The sequence below is a fragment of the Rhincodon typus genome, chromosome 1 (genome assembly GCF_021869965.1).
Source record: "Rhincodon typus isolate 14 chromosome 1, sRhiTyp1.1, whole genome shotgun sequence".
NCBI classification, from domain to species: domain Eukaryota; kingdom Metazoa; phylum Chordata; class Chondrichthyes; order Orectolobiformes; family Rhincodontidae; genus Rhincodon; species Rhincodon typus.
The window spans coordinates 138,991,286-139,008,408 of NC_063332.1; the positions used below are offsets into that span (position 1 = coordinate 138,991,286).

The window sequence follows — 17,123 nt, forward strand, 5'->3', positions numbered from 1 at the left end:
CATCAATTTTTACCAGGGCTTTTCCACTTACCTTATAATTCGCTCTTGAATTGGATCTTCCAAAATGCATCACCTCGCATTTGCCTGGATTGAATTCCATCTGCCATTTCTCCGCCCAACTCTCCAATCTATCTATATTCTGCTGCATTCTCCGACAGTCCCCTTCACTATCTGCTACTCCACCAATCTTAGTGTCATCTGCAAACTTGCTGATCAGACCATCTATACCTTCCTCCAGATCATTTATGTATATCACAAACAACAGTGGTCCCAACACAGATCCCTGTGGAACACCACTGGTCACAGTTCTCCATTTTGAGAAACTCCCTTCCATTACAACTGTCTCCTGTTGCCCAGCCAGTTCTCTATCCATCTAGCAATTACACCCTGGACCTCATGCGACTTCACTTGCTCCATCAGCCTACCATGGGGAGCCTTATCAAACGCCTTACTGAAGTCCATGTATGTGACATCTACAGCCCTTCCCTCATCTATCAACTTTGTCACTTCCTCAAAGAATTCTATCAAGTTGGTAAGACATGACCTTCCCTGCACAAAACCATGCTGCCTATTACTAATAAGCCCATTTTCTTCCAAATGTAAATAGATCCTATCCCTCAGTATCTTCTCCAGCAGCTTCCCCACCACTGACGTCAGGCTCACCAGTCTATAATTACCTGGCTTATCCTTACTACCCTTCTTAAACAAGGGGACAACATTAGCAATTCTCCAGTCCTCCGGGACCTCACCCGTGCTCAAGGATGCTGCAAAGATATCTGTTAAGGTCCCAGCTATTTCTTCTCTCGCTTCCCTCAGAAACCTGGGATAGATTCCATCTGGACCAGGGGACTTGTCCACCCTAATGCCTTTTAGAATACCCAACACTTTGCCACCCCCCACCCCTGCTTTATGCTGACTTGACCTAGAGTAATCAAACATCTATCCCTAACCTCAACATCCGTCATGTCCCTCTTCTCAGTGAATACCAACGCAAAGTACTCATTAAGAATCCCACTCATTTCTGATTCCTCGCAAAACTTCCCTCCTTTGTCCTCGAGTGGGCCAAACCTTTCTCTAGTTACCCTCTTGCTCCTTATGTATGAATAAAAGGCTTTGGGATTTTCCTTAACCCTGTTTGCTAAAAAGATTTCATGACCCCTTTTAGTCCTCTTAATTCCTCGTTTCAGATTGGTCCTACTTTCCCGATATTCTTCCAAAGTTTCGTCTGTTTTCAGTCGCCTAGACCTTACGTATGCTTCCTTTTTCCTCGGTGTTAGTCTCACAATTTCACCTGTCATCCATGGTTCCCTAATCTTGCCCTTTCTATCCCTCATTTTCACAGGGACATGTCTGTCCTGCACTCTAATCAACCTCTCTTTAAAAGCCTCCCACATATCAAATGTGGATTAACCCTCAAACAGCTGCTCCCAATCCACATTCCCCAGCTCCTGTCGAATCTTGCTATAGTTGGCCTTCCCCGAATTCAGCACTCTTCCTTTAGGACCACTCTCGTCTACGTCCATCAATATTCTAAAACTTACGGAATTGTGATCACCATTCCCAAAGTAATCCCCAACTGAAACTTCAACGACCTGGCCGGGCTCATTCCCCAACACCAGGTCCAGTATGGCCCCCTTCCGAGTTGGACTATTTACATACTGCTCTCGAGAACCCTCCTGGATGCTTCTTACAAATTCTGCTCCATCTAAACCCCTAACACTAAGTGAATCCCAGTCAATGTTGGGAAAAAGTTAAAATCTCCCATCACCACCACCCTGTTGCTCCTACATCTTTCCATAATCTGTCAACATATTTGTGCCTCTATCTCACGCTCACTGTTGGGAGGCCAGTAGTACAGCCCCAACATTGTTACCGCACCCTTCCCATTTCTGAGCTCTGCCCATATTGCCTCACTGCTCGAGTTTTCCACAGTGCCCTCCTTCAGCACAGCTGTGATATCCTCTATGATCAGTAATGCAACTCCTCCACCCCTTTTACCTCCTTCTATCTACAGCATCTATGTCCTGGGATATTTAGTTGCCAATCTTGCCCATCCCTCAAGGAAGTCTCAGTAATAGCAATAACATCATACTCCCAGGTACTAATCCAAGCCCTAAGTTCATCTGCCTTACCTACTACACTGCTCGTATTAAAACAAATGTGCCTCAGACCACCTGTCCCTCTGCGTTCATCATCTGCTCTCTGCCTCCTCTTCCCCTTAGTCACACTGACTTCATTATCAACTTCCTTACAGGCTTTAGTTACTACCTCCTTACTGTCCACTAACCTCCGCATTTGGATCCCATCCCCCTGCCACATTAGTTTAAACCCTCCCTAACAGCGTTAGCAAAAGCAGCCCCTCGGATATTGGTTCCAGTCCTGCCCAGGTGTAGACCGTCCGATTCATTCAACTGCTCTATTATCCTACCTCTGTGCTCGCTAGCATGTGGCACTAGGAGTAACCACGAGTTTACAAACTTTAAGATCCTGTTCTAACTCATTGCCTCACTCCCTGAAATCATGGTGCAAGACCTTACCCCTCTTTCTATAACAGTGGTACCACGACCTCTGTCTCATCATCCTCTGCATTCAAGATGCCCTGCAACCACTGAGTGACATCCCTGAATTGGCACCGAGGTGCAGTACACTATCCTGGAGTCATGTCTGCAGCCACAGAGATGGCTTCCGGTCCCCTAATTGATAAACCACTATCACTACCGCTCCTGCTTTTCTTGGTGGCACTGGAAGCTGGCTGTAATTGCACTCCTTTCAGGTATCAGTACCATCTTCAGCTTCCAGAACAGAAAACCAATTTAAGGTAAAGTCATTATAGTCCTACCAAATCACTGGGCTGCTCTGTCATTAGAGAGAGACGCAAACAACTGATGGCGGTTTAACCTGAGAGTCACCATGCCTCAAGTCTTATCTCAGATTCTCAGCCTCAAGTAAGAAAAGAGGCTGAGAAGGAGAGTTCTTCATGGGAGCCTCAGCAGGTACAGGAATTGAACGCATGCTATTGGAATTACTCTGCATTGCAAACCAGCTGTAAATCCAAATGAGCTAAAGTCAACTCTTTTCTGAAAGAGAGAGTTACATTGGCAGTTTTCCAATCCTCTGGGACTGTTCCAGAATCTAAGGAGTCTTCAAGGATTACTCTCTTGTATTGCTGCTTCCTTCAAAGAAAGTTAGGATGCATCCCATCAGGTCCAGGGGACCTATTGGCCTTTAGCTGAATTTGCTTCCATAGTAAAAACCAAAAGAATTGCAGATGCTGTGAATCAGGTAGAAAAACAAAGTTGCTGGAAAAGCTCAGCAGGACCGGCGGCATGTGAAGGAAAACAAAAAGGAGTTAACGTTTCAGGTCCGTGACCCTTCCTCAGGGTGAGGAAGGGTCACCGGACCTGAAACGTTAACTCCTTTTTGTTTTCCTTCACAGATGCTGCCAGACCTGTTGAGCTTTTCCAGCAACTTTGTTTTTGCTTCCATTGTACTTTTTTCTCAGGATATTTACTTTTTATTTTCTCACCTTATTTTCAGCATTTTGACTATTATGTTTTTGAATGCTATATAATGCTATTCATCTAAAACAAAGACTGATACAAAAGTATTTATACAACACTTTGGCCATATTCCTGGCTCCCCATTATTATTTATCCAGCCTTGTTCTCTAAAGGGCCGATTTTCACTGCTGTCGCTTTTTGTATATTCAATGACGATTTTATTGTCTGTTTTTATGTTACTTCCTGGTTTGCACCTGTAGTTTATTTCCCCCCCTATTGGTCATCTATTGTTGCCTTTTAAAACAATCTTAATATTTTTGATTGGTCACTAATCTTTGCCACATTGAAAGAAAAATCACAATCTGATGCGGTCCTTAAATTAAACTTCTCTGGGGTTAATCAGGACATCTCCTTAGAAAGGATCTTCCTCAGTGGGATAGGCCTTTTCTCTATGCCATTCATGAAGATTTTTAAAAAATGTCTGCCATTGATCAATCATCTTTCCCTGCTAACCTCCTTCCCCAGTCCAAATCAGCCTCATTCCCACGTAATTACCTCTATTAAACTACAGCACAGTTGTTTCCGTCCCACATTTCCACTTTCAATTCAACCTTGTTGTTATGGACCTTTTAATTGAGACCATTTATAAAACTTGCCTCCTCCCACCTCACTGACCAATCCCCACTACTGCCTACCTGCACTCCCCTATCACCATCCCACCTACCTTCCCCAGCCCCAACACCACCCCTCCTCTCTCTACTTCAAAGCTCCCTTCCCCCTCCCCCATTTCTAAAGAAGGGTCCCAACCCAAAACATCAGCTTTCCTACTCCTCTGATGCTGCCTGGCGGGCTGTGCTCCTCCAGCTCCACACTTATCTTTGGCTCTAGCAGCAGCAGTTCTTACTATCTCCTTATGCATTTGTTCAAAACTGCCTCATCCTTGGTTGGATCCACAACATATTTTTTAAAAACTATTCCAAACACACTGAATTCTTCATGACTGACTATCTGATAATTCAACTTCCTTGGTTTACAAAAAGATTAGTCACCATAAGTGTATTTTTTTTTAAATCTTGCATTACCTTGTGATTTACTCCCTGCCTTACAGATTTTCTACCTTAACCTACACACTACACCCCCACCCCCGAGTATCATCTCCTCCTCACACTGGCCAATATGGATTCCACACCATCCAATGCAAGATCCTTTCCTGAGGAATTTCGGTGGGGCCAAACTGCTTATAAGAAAAAAGCTGCTTCCTGATCAGCTCAACAATCGTGAGGTACAAAAAAAGGGTCCTGTCAGGAGTGCAGAGGTAACGTGGCCATGTGAGTAACTTGTCAATACTGATATAATGTAAGGACCTACTACAATTAGTATACATACACATTATACTGTACTACCTTGTGCTGACAGAGTCACAAGTGGAATTAAAAAAAAGGATAGCCACTGTTGTTCCTTGGTTTAAAAGGGGAGCAACAGGGATAATCTAGGAAATTATTGGCCGGTGAGTCCTATAATCACCGATAGGGAAGTTATTGAAGATTCTCAGGGTTGGAAAAGAAGTGAACTCATGACAGATAGTCAGCATGGCTTTGTACAGGAGAGGTCTTGACTAGCAAACTTGACTGAGATTTTTAAGGACGCGACAAAGACAATTGATCTTTGGGCAGCAGATGTTGTCTACATAGACTTCATTAAACCATTTGACAAGACCCCATGGTAGGCTGATCCAAAAGATTAAAATCATGTCTGAGTAGGCAAGTTGGATACAAAATTGACTTGGTCACAGACGACAGAGGGTGGTTGTGGAGGGAAGCTTTTCCAGAGGTCCACGACCAGTGGTTTTCCGCAAGGATCAGTCAGGGACCTGTTTGTAATATATAGTAGTGATGTGAATGAAAACATAGGTGGTCTGATTAGTAAGTTTGCAGATGACAAAGATTAGGGGAGTTGTGGACAGTGGGGAAGGTTATCAAGAGGATACGACAGGATATAGACTAGTTGAAAAGTTGAATAGAGAAATGGCAGATGGAGTCTAATCTGGACAAGTATGCAGGTAATACAATTTGGGAAGTCAAATCAAGAGAAAAAAAGTATACAGTAAATGACAGGGCCCTTGGGACTACTGATATACAGAGGGATCTTGGGGTGCAAATTCATAGCTCCCTGGAAGTGGCAACACAATTAAAAGACAGTTAAGACAACATTTGGCATACTTACCTTCAAATCAGTCAGGGCATCGAGTATAAAGTTGGCAAGTCGTGTTGCAGCGGTATAACATTTTAGTTCAGCTACATTTTGGGCTGAACATATCCTGTCCCATGCTGGGTATCATCGTCAAAAGAGTTGGCCTGCAATGCCACCATATCTTTTTGCTTTGCAAACTAATGCTCCTCCTTCCCAAATGCTCCTGGATTTTAATCAGTTTAAAGCCTTCTCTTCAGCATTAGTCATTCAATTCACCAAGACACTGGTTGCAGCACGGTTCAATGAAGCCTGTCTCAGCTATACATCTCACTGCTACCCTACTGCCCCATGAACTGAAACCATGAGTGGAATGTCACAAGTGTTAGTGCTTCAGCTTCAGGTATTTATAAGTCAATTATCTAAACAGGTGGATAAAGTATAACATATCCAATTTTGCTGATGACACAAAGCTAGATGGAAAAATAAGCTGTGACAAAACAACAAACGGACTGTAAAAAGAGGTGGATGAACACAGCAGGCCAAGCAGCATCAGAGGAGCAGGAAAGCTGAAGTTTTGGGTCTGGACTCTTCTCCACCTTGTTATCTCAGATTCTTCAGCACTGGCAGTTCCTACTATCTCTGTAAAGAGATGTAGGTTGGTCAAGTGATTGCCAACATTATACTCCATCTGCAACTTGGCCAAATTTGAAATTATGTACTTGGTGGAAACATTAGCAAAATAGAACTTAGAGGGTTGTGAATAACTGCAATTTTCTACACCTGTGGGCTGTGAATACAAAGTTAATGAGTATATTTGGGACTGAGATCAGAGACTTTTTGGGTACCATGTGATATGAAAATAGGGTGGGAAAGTGGGGCTGGTGTAGAACTTCAGTCATGTTCATATGACAAAGCAGGATGGAGTGACTGGATGGCCTACTCCAGATCCTATTTCTTGTGTTCTTATCATGTCTTTGATTGAAATCATCAAAAAAAAACACAAATTCAAATTCATAGAAAAATCATATGCTGCAGCTCATGTTGATAAATGGCATTATTAGAGCTATTTTGTGACAAATAAAAAGATATACCTGGGAGAACACAAGAAAAGTATATTATCTGCTTCAGGTAAATGGATCATCTGTCCTTTCACACGTAAACAGCTGATTTCAGTACCAGTCATATCGTCAGATTCTGCCTTTTCAACATTCAGTAAACCTTCCTACAGTGGATACAAGAAAATTTACTTCCAATAAACTGGAGGAAAAGCATCATGAAGTAGACTTTACAAGAATTTACTGGACTATACAAAGTTATAAAAGTTTACCTTGCTTCTTAATACAAAAACTGTATTAATGTGCGAAAGGATTCCATGAAAAGTAAAGTCAATATGTGGGCGGACCAAACAGAAAACTGATCGAAGATTACAACTTCCAGGCTGAAGCTGAGGCAGGAAGAAAAAAAGATCAATTATAAACGGTAACCAACTGATGTTTCCGTGATTCAAAAAAATCACAAAAATTAAAAGTGGTTCTTTTATCTAAGAAAGTCAAGTGGCAAAACAAATTTCATTTTCAAGGCATCAAACCTTGAAGCAGTGGGGAAGGCAATAGCAGGAAGAGTAAATTGGGCAAGTTTGCACCCACTGATTTCCCACACCAGGAAGAAAATTCTGGTTAGGAAGGCCAAAGCTTCAGCTTCCCATCCTGCTGCCCGTTGAGGCTAATAGTCAGTTAAGGACTTTCTCATTCCAATGAGATGATTAGCTGTTCCTGGTAGGTGAAGAGTGACAATTTTTCCTAAAGATAAAAGGAAGTGGCCTGGCTGCTAAGTTTTTTGGCACTGCCTCATTCTGACCTATTCTGGGGATAATCAAGAGGATTTTTCAGATCAGTGAAGCAATCTCTTGGAGATCCCCATCTGCAACCTTGCCCTCCCACCCAAGGAAATTAACTTTTCCAACTGATCCTGGACTTTGACATTGCTATTCAGCCAGCAGCCTTGGCTCAAGAGGGAGCATTGCTGTTCAGTGGTTGTCAACCACTGTTTGGTGACAAGTGGGGGCAAGGGCATCACTGTCCCAGGAAATGATCCACTGCTGAGCCCACCAGGTGACAACTTAGACACACAAACAGTGAGCGTTGGCATGGCATAGCATGCCATACCATGGTATATGTCTGATGCTTTTTGATGCTCACCACACTTAGGAAAAAGAATCAGAAAATTGTCCCTATAAAGATGACCTTGTAAGGCAGACTTTACGAGAATGTACTATCCAGTGAAGAGGCTCATTCACCAGGAATGCACATTTAGAAATCATGGAACAAAATCTTGCTTCTGAAAGGTTGATAAATAGCAGTTGGGACCATTACCGAGTCTCAAACCTACCCATGGGAGAAACTATTGCTAGTCCCTAGGTTATCCTTGGGCTGTCCCTTCAATTGGCTTAGAGACAGATTTGGAATCACAGGGGTAGAAACCCAGTTGAAACATGTAAATGTGGATACAAGTTAAGCACAGTATGGCAGCCATTCAGGATTGCTACATCATGCAGTTATCTTAAATTTGGAAGGTAGCTTAGCAGAGGCAGTGGCCTGGAACCTCACAGAAACATGGACTTGAAAGTCCATGTCAAGGCTGGCTCTAAGGGAAAGGAGGGAGACGAGAGGTGCCCCCTCCCAGATTAAAAGCAGGCTATGACAGAATTTGCTGACTGTGTCAGCTGAGTTTTCAGAATCCCTACAGTGTGGAAGCAGGCCATTCACCCCATCAAGTCCACACTGATCCTCTGAAGAGCATCCCACCCAGACCCAGCCCATACCCTATCCCTTCACTTCTCATCCTCAACACTCTGGGCAATTTAGCACAGCCAATCTACCTAACCTGCGTTGTGGAAGGAACCCAGAGGAAACCCACGCAGACATGGGGAGAATGTGCAAACTCTCCACAGACACAGTCACCAGAGGATGGAATTGAACCCAGGTCCCTGGCACTGTGAGGCAGCAGTGCTCGTCACTGAGCTGCCCCATGGAGTATGTTGTGTAAAAATGGAATCCAATGTAGGAAAAAGCTTAAAAAAAAGACTCACTTTGCTGGAACGTAAATGGATTGCTAAAACCTTAGAACAGAACTTTGGAATTTCCAAAGCAATGCACACAGCACCTGAGGAGCTTCAGGCTTGGAGTATGCCCAGGGCACTTACCGGCGCTCAGACCTGCTCACACAAACATACAGCTTCTAACAAATAGGAACAGCTGGTACCTCAATTGTCACCTCTTCATCTGCTCCTCAGATGCTGTCTGAACTGTTGTGTTCCTCATTTTATCAAATCTGACTTGCAGCATCTGCAGTCCTTACTATCTCCATGGCTAATACACCTAATAGAGTACATCCTTGGACATTACATGGTAATTTAACATTGCCAATCCACCCTAACCTGCACATCTTTGAACTGTGCGAGGAAACCTGAGCACCCAGCAGGAACCCACACAAACATGGGGAGAGTGTGCAAATTCCACAGTCACCAGAGACTGGAATTGAACCCAGGTCCCTTCTGCTGTGAGGCAGTGTTAACCATAATGCCACCCCCCTTGTGCCATCATGCTGCCCCTCTTCATACACCTTTGATTTCCCTGTGGGTTAGTTCCTCTACCTCAAAAATGTAGAAGCCTGCAGAATATCCTCAGAAGTGTGATTACAAATTTTTGTTTAACTTTACCAAATGGCTTCTTTCATTGTCCCTCATGCCATCCTTCATTCCCAGGGCAACATCGTCCCTTACTAGGGCTGTCAATCCAATTCTCCTTTTTCCTTCCATCTCTTTTAGAACTTATTCTTCCTGGAAATTCAGCTATTGAGTTGGATGATCAGCTACGATCATGAAGAATGGCGGAGCAGGCTCGAATAGCTTCGGCCTGCTCCTATCTTATGTTTTTATGGATCAGATTTAAGCCATATGGTCATTATTACCACTACATATTCACACACCGCTACGTGTGCCTGTAGTTCACAAAAAAACTTATACCACCCTATGTTTACCAATATGCATTCTTAGCCTGTCTTTCCATTCCTCAGTTCTCCAAAGCCTGCTCATATCAAACATAATGAGCTGATAATCCTACTGTTCAACACTCACTCATCCTAGAATTCTGTTTGAGAGCAGACTTCTGCAGATTATGTTACAGTCCTTTTGATCAGTGGTTTCCAAGACCATGACAGTAGCTCATAGTATGAGCTTCCACAGCAGCAAGCTGAAGTTGTATAATAAGTGTCCGAGTTTCATTGCAACACTCAACTGCTGTGGATTTTGCTGCATTGCAATGGAAGCAAAGATAGCGGCCAGACTGTTGGTTCAAAAGTTGCGCTGATCAAAGATGCCACTTCTTCCATATTGAAAGTTGGGTTCAAAGTTCTGCAAAGAGGTCTTACACAGTCAGAGCAGCAATCCTTCATGCTCCTTGGGATTGAAGGGAAGTTTTCTAGGTGGCTTCCCATACACTAAGCATTTGGCAGTGTGCAGCCAGCCTTCTTCAGTAGCCTGGCACAAAGTTATCATTTGAGATTTCTTCAACAAAATTCAGGTGCGACCTTATCCTCCAGCAAGGTGGCATTTTCACAACTCTTCCCTCTCGCCCCAACAGCAACACAGTCATGTCAGAGCGTGCACATAACATTTTTCTCCTATCGATTAAGTCATGGGCAGTTTCAATATCTGGGCAGGTGGCTACAACTGAAATTGATACTGTCTCTAACTTCCTTGTCTTTCTGTTCTTCTGCCATTGCTGGGAAGGTTGTATTTCATGTGTCAGAAAGGAGACATGTCAGCAAACTAGTATTCCCTGAAGCAGAATTTTACCTGGAATGAACGGATGACATGGACAAAAGCAGAAACAACCTTGGCATCCAATCGAACCTAAGCCAGTGCTTCCAAGGTAACCACATGGCAGCTGCTGTGCCCTTCCTCCATGCTGTGAGCAAACAGGAGGCAGCTCTCCTCTTTAGATGGCAAGAGGAAACCTACACTTTGAAAAAGAAAGCCAGGAGAGAGAAGTGGCAGTTTGGGTTATCCATAGGACCCAACTACAATGCTGGGAATGGTCTTCTATGTTCTACCAGTGAGTCAGGAAACCAATCATTGACATGCCCACCCAACTATGGTACAGTACACGTGGGAGATTTCTGCTAGGAATGCAGTTGCATGCTCCCAAAGCCCACCTTGCAAAATGAAGAATCTTTGGTGCCTTGTAAGGCTTTTGGAATTAGGGCATGATGGCTGGAAAGGTTACCCCAAGGGAAGAAGTGCCTCAGTAGGCAGTATGAAATGAGCACAGATAATGGACCGGAGGAGTCCAAGGTGCATCTACTTTCAGTGTTCCTTCTCACAGATGAGACATACTCACCTGTATTCTAGAAGAATGACCCAGAAACAATTAACCCTAAAAGTCTGACACTGACCTCAGATGATGAGACTTTAGAAGATATACAATCCCACACTTGCTCTGTACTCTGCATTAAGTTAGATACTGCCACCTTGATGGGAATACACCATCAGCTGAGTGATTGCACCTAGTGGTTTAAGTGCTGTATAGAGGTCAGATGTTGGATTAGGTGACAGTCTAGGCTCAGACCCCAGGAGAAGTTTGGGAGTCAATTATGTTGAGCCCCAAGCAGATAAGCCAGATGAAAAAACCTCTGGGATATACACTGGATGTCAAATGGGAGGTGCCAGAGGACCTAGCAGAAATTCCATAAGGATTGCACATCTTAACTAGGACAGTGGAGAGTTCAAACAGGCTACAAGCACTAATATCCTCCTCTCTTCCAAATGTCACTTCTTCCATTACGTGACTGGCAGATCTCAGACAGCAAGACACCTTCTTGGCCTCAAGCAACTAGTGGATGCTCTCTTGTTAATACCTATCCCATGTTCAGTCATACAATCATACAATGTAGAAGCAGAATTAGGCTTTTCAGCCCATAAGAGTCTACTCCACCATTCAATCTTGATATATGGATAATATATATGTTTATCAACCCCCATTCTTGTGCCTTCTCCCCCTAAACTTTTGATCAAGAACCCATCTATCTTAAATAGACAATGACCTGGCTTCCACAGCCTTCTGTGTTAATGAGTTCCACAGATTCACCACTCTCTGACTGAAGAGCTTCCTACTCATCTCAATTCTAAAGGATTGTCCCTTCACTGAGCTGTGCCCTTGGATCCTGGTATCTCCTACTATTGGAGGCATCTTCTCTGTATCCACTTTATCCAGATCTCTCTGTATTCTTTAAAATTAATGAGATCCCTCCTATTTCTTCTAAACTTGACAATTTGAGACAGAGTCCTCAACTGCATATGACAGTTCCAGGGACAAATGACATTCTTTTCAACATCCTCCAGATCTTCTCAAAAGGCAGCAAATCCTCTTTTAGATATGTGGCTTACAGTAGTGCAAATGCCATCTAACATCCTTATATACATCCTCAGCAATATATCCCTGCTCTTATTTTCTAGTTCTAAGACTAAGATCATAACTAACTGCTTAACTGCCGACCGAACCATGAGAGAATCCTAAACTAGAATTACGCAGTCCTTTTGTACTTCAGATTTACGAAGCCTTTCCCCATTTGGAAAAGTAATTTATGCCTCTATTCTTTCTAGAGCAATGCATAACTTCATGCTTTCCCAAACTGTATTCCATCGGTCACTTCTTTGTCCACTCGTGCCTGTCCATATCCTTTTGCAGTGTTCTGCCTCCTCAACATTGTCCCTCCACCTATCTCCATGTCATGATACTCCTTTTGTAAGGAAGGCATTCATTTGTGTAGGTGCTATGGCATAGTGCTTAACCAAGCACTGCCACCTGGACTATAGACAGGCTGCTGACCCAGAGGTTACACTGGTCTCGAAGACCTTGGTCAACACTCTGGTTGCTGGAGGCCAAGAAGGCCCAGGCATCCTGACTGACTTCTGCAAATCTCCTAAGGTTCTGATATCAATGGCAAACGGGTGCAGGAGATGCTGTCACCAACAGGAGAGTCCGGAGACATACAGGTTCACTAATGTCCTTTAGGGAAGGAAACTGCGATCCTTACCTGGTCTGGTCTACATGTGACTCCAGACCCACAGCAATGTGGGTGACTCTGAACTGCCCTCTGGGCAATTAGGGATGGGCAGCAAATGCTGCCAAGCCAGCAATGCCCTCATCCCGTTAAAGAATAAAGAATAAACTGAATAAAGAAAGCACAACAGGTTAGACAGCATCGAGGAGCAGGAAAGTCATTGTTTCAGGCCTAAACCCTTTGTCAGGACTGGGGAGGGTAGGTGAGATGGAGATAGGTGGATGCAGTAAGGAAGTTATAGTGGTTGGTCAGTAGGAAGGGTGGAGTGGATGGAAGTCAGAACATGGACAGGTTGGGGGAGGAGATTGAAGCTGGTGAAATCCATGCTCAGGCCATTGAGCTGTAAGCTCCCAAGGTGAAATATCAGTGTTGTTCCTCCAGTTTACATTTGGCCTCACTGACAGAGGCAGCAGCCAAGCACATACGAGTCACCAGGGAGTGGGAGTTAAAGTGGACGGCAACTGGAAGGTTGGGTTGGTTGGGTTGGTTGGCTTGTGCCGAGCACAGATGCGCCACAAACCGGTCCCCAAGTCTGTGTTTGTGGTCTCCTCCACAAATTGAACAGACCACATATGGATACAGCAGATGAGGTTAGAAGAAGAGAAGCTAATTTCTGCCGGATTTGGAAGGATTGTTTGGGGCCTTGGACGCAGGTGGGGATGGGGGGGGTCGTGGAAGAGGTGTAGGGGCAGGTGTAGCTTGGGGCCTCTTCTTAAGGGTGCCCTCAGCCACATCTCCCCTACTTCCCATGCTTCTGCCTTCAAACCCCCTCCCCCCAAAATCAACAGCAACAAGGATACACACAGTCTCTTTGGTCTTCACATTCACCCCACAGCCTCAGAATACAACACATCTTCCAACATTTCTGCCACCTACAAATCAAACCTCACCAAAAAGATATTTGCCTCCCCACCCCTGTCTGCTTTCTGCAGAGACTATTCACACCACAACTCCTTTGACCACACCCATACTTTTCCCTGCAACCATAGGAAGTGCTACATCTGCCCCTACACCTCCCCTCACACCCATCCACGCCACCCTTCCCATTTACCAGCCACAATAACCCCCTAACTGCATCTACTTTTCTTCACCTCACCTACCATTCCCCAGCCCCACCCCCTCCCTCTCTTTCTGGGCTCCCTATCCCTCCCCAGTCCTAAGGAAGGGTTTCAGCTCAAAACATCGACTTTGCTGCTCTTCGGATGCTGTCTGACTTGCTGTGTTTTTCCATCTACATATCTGTTGGCTCTAACTCCAACAATTGCAGTCCTTACTGTCTGCAGTGGTTCAAGAGGACAGTCTACAACCACATCTTCCAGAGGAATTAGGGATAGGTTGGGATTGGACAGTCCGTGATAAGTACGTCCCACAAAACAAATAAAGCAAAATACATGAACAGGAAGATGATTTGACATTGATAAGCCTAAATGAAAATCAAAAATCCAAATATAGGTTTATACATGTGAAACTTTTGGATATATGTTATTTGATTGCTTCATAGGGGTAAAAAAGATAGCAGATGGCACATTCATACTTATAGCTGAAAGAAGCTGCAAATCCTTAGTTGAAATGCCCAATGACAAGGACTTCTGTCTACCTGCACCTATCTCTGCTGACTACCACTTGGCTGATTTTTAAAAAAAAAACAACTTTGTTCATGGGTGTGTGCATCACCAGCTGGTCCAGCATTTATTGTCTGTCCCAAATTGCTGCTTGAACTGACTGGCTTGCAATGATCATTTCTGATGGCAGTTAAGAGCCACGTGTAGGTCAGACCAGTTAAGAATAGCAGATTTCCCACCCTAAAGACTAGTACAGTAGTGAACCAGGTGGGTTTTTACACAGCAACCAATGGTTACAGTTGCCATTATTTGCTTTTAGTTCCAGATTTGCATTGAATTAAAATTTCATCATGGTGGTATCATACAGTACAGAAGCAGCCATTTGGCCCATCAAGTCTGTACTGCCAAAGCTACAGTATACTCCACTGTCCAGCACTAGGCACATAGCCTTGGATATTATGATACTTCAAAGTGTTCATCCAAGTAACTTTTTAAGGGTTGTAAACCCACCTCAACTACCCTCCCAAGCAATGCGTCCAGACCCCCAGCGTAATCTGGGTGAAATGTCTTCCGTCAAATCCCCACTAAACCTCCTGCCTTTCACCTTAAAAAGGTATGTGCCCCTGTTATCGAACTTTCGACTAAGGGGAACAGCTGCTTTGTATTCACCTTGTCTATTCTCCTCAATTCTATACACTTCTTTTATGTCCCACTTCAATTTTTCTGCTCCAAAGAAAAGAACTCTACCTTATTCAGTCTCTATTCATAGATAAGCTGCTCCATCCCAGACAACATCTTGATTAATCTCCTCTGCAATCCCTCCAGTGCAATACATCCTTCCCATAGTGCAGAGATCAGAACAGTACGTAGTACACCAGCTGTGGCCTAATGAAAGTCTGTGCACCCGCCATATTTCTCCCAGGTCATTATTAGACTTGTCCGAGAATGCCTGGTAATTTTCCATTCCTTTATCAGAAACTTCTCCCCTCTCTATTGCCAAATTGTCTTTTGGCACATACCAAAAGGCAACAATCATGAATACACAAACTGGCGCTTACCGCAAGATGCCAGCTGAGCAGTCAAAGCAGCAAAATTAATTTTCAGACCTAGGATTGTCTTTACTATTGATGGCATGATTTGCTTATTACCTCTATCCTCAGAATGTGGATACCTGATGGGCTATAAACGAACTCTTAACAGATAGCTGGTGTTTCCCATTAACCTACCATGACAAACAGACAAAGTCATAGCACTTCCGACTGCCTGAGGACAAGAGCATCATAGATGCTCCCTGACACCAGCAGACCATGCAGGCAGTGTCCTCAAACAAACTAGATATCCAAAAACTAAAACCTAACATCAATCAATCATAATCTATGGCCAACTGGGAGAGTGAAACACCTATTCACCATATGTAAATTTTGTCCATTAATTCACTATCATTCTTTTCTCATCAACAATGTCTATGGGAAAGAAAAATCACCAGTAATTTCTTAATAAGCATACTGCTGCAAGAGATACCTCATTGGTATTTCAGGCTCCCTTGAAATTCTCCAAGGTCACACAGAATTAAGAGCTTTAAAGGCTTGTCATAAATCACTGCCAGAATTCTGATATGCCTTTTAGAACATCTCACTAAATATTCTAAAAATATTTCCCACATATTATTTCATTTGCATTGCAGCTGCATATACATTTGTATTACAGATAAGCATAAAGTGTCACCATTAATAGATAGAGCATGGTAACTTTCAGTCATAAGAGCACAACTTAACAGAATTGGATGGCAAGGCTATTGCACCTTCCTCATCTTCAATGAATTTGGTGAACAGAAAAAAGGTTAACACTGCAAATCTGTCGAAATGGGATATGTGCGCGAGCCTCGAATCTGCATTCTGACAGTGATAAGCGATAGTCTGTTCTGGAATAAATATCCTCAAAATCTATCCATATGACCCTTTTGTCAAGTTTCAGCCTGCTAATTAGCTTACAGTTTTAACAAAATACATACCTGTGGCAGCACTCTATATACTGCATTCCCACACTGCGTTATCATTAATTCTCTATCAAACATAATGTGGAAAGGAAATGCTTTGCAAAAAGTATATGGACTAATTCTGGATTCTTGGACACTATTTTCCTCAAACCTATCCAGATCTTCAGAGAAAGCCTCTTCTTCTGAACCTTTTTGCTCAATCAAAAATTGAATATGATCACATTCTTCACTCTTCTCCTGGACTACCTAGAAGTTCAAACAAATGGGAAAAACAAAATTAGCTTTAATATAGTTTTCTTCAGACCAATGTTTGAGAAACTTCAGTCAGAGGAAGCTATCATTGAGACTGTCATGCATTTCACTGTTCATAATAAAACCTGACTCAGCATGTTATATGACTCATTAACAACCATTTTTGCTTTATTGAAATAAAAATGTAACCATATTTAATGAAGGGCCCTTCAACTCAATGAAGAGCATTTAGTCAAAAACAACAGTGAATGCTGGGTAATGCTCGAAACAAGGAGGGGCAGAAAATAATGACAGGATTTTTATACAGACCCCGCAAACTACAGTGACAATGTTGGGAAATTAAACTGGAAATTACAGTTCCAAGCAATAATGGTCTAAGTGTAATTATGGACAACTTTAATCTGCATGTAGCTTTGGCAAATCAAATCTTTAACAATTACACAGAAGAGGAATTCCTAGGCTGTGTACAGGATACATCACTAATGATGAGGAACCAACTCG

At 43.2% G+C, this 17,123-nt stretch overlaps 1 protein-coding gene across 2 annotated transcripts in view; it reads right to left on the minus strand.

Moving 5' to 3' along the window:
* gucy1b1 (guanylate cyclase 1 soluble subunit beta 1) overlaps positions 1–17,123 on the minus strand; it is a 171,437-nt gene that overhangs the window by 84,371 nt on the left and 69,943 nt on the right. For both annotated transcript variants that reach the window (XM_048603896.1, XM_048603903.1), the window contains 3 exons: positions 16,386–16,616; positions 7,018–7,134; positions 6,782–6,912 (listed from right to left, as the gene is read on the minus strand). In XM_048603896.1, coding sequence (XP_048459853.1) covers positions 6,782–6,912; positions 7,018–7,134; positions 16,386–16,616 — 479 coding nt within the window. The remainder of the gene's footprint in view (positions 1–6,781; positions 6,913–7,017; positions 7,135–16,385; positions 16,617–17,123) is intronic.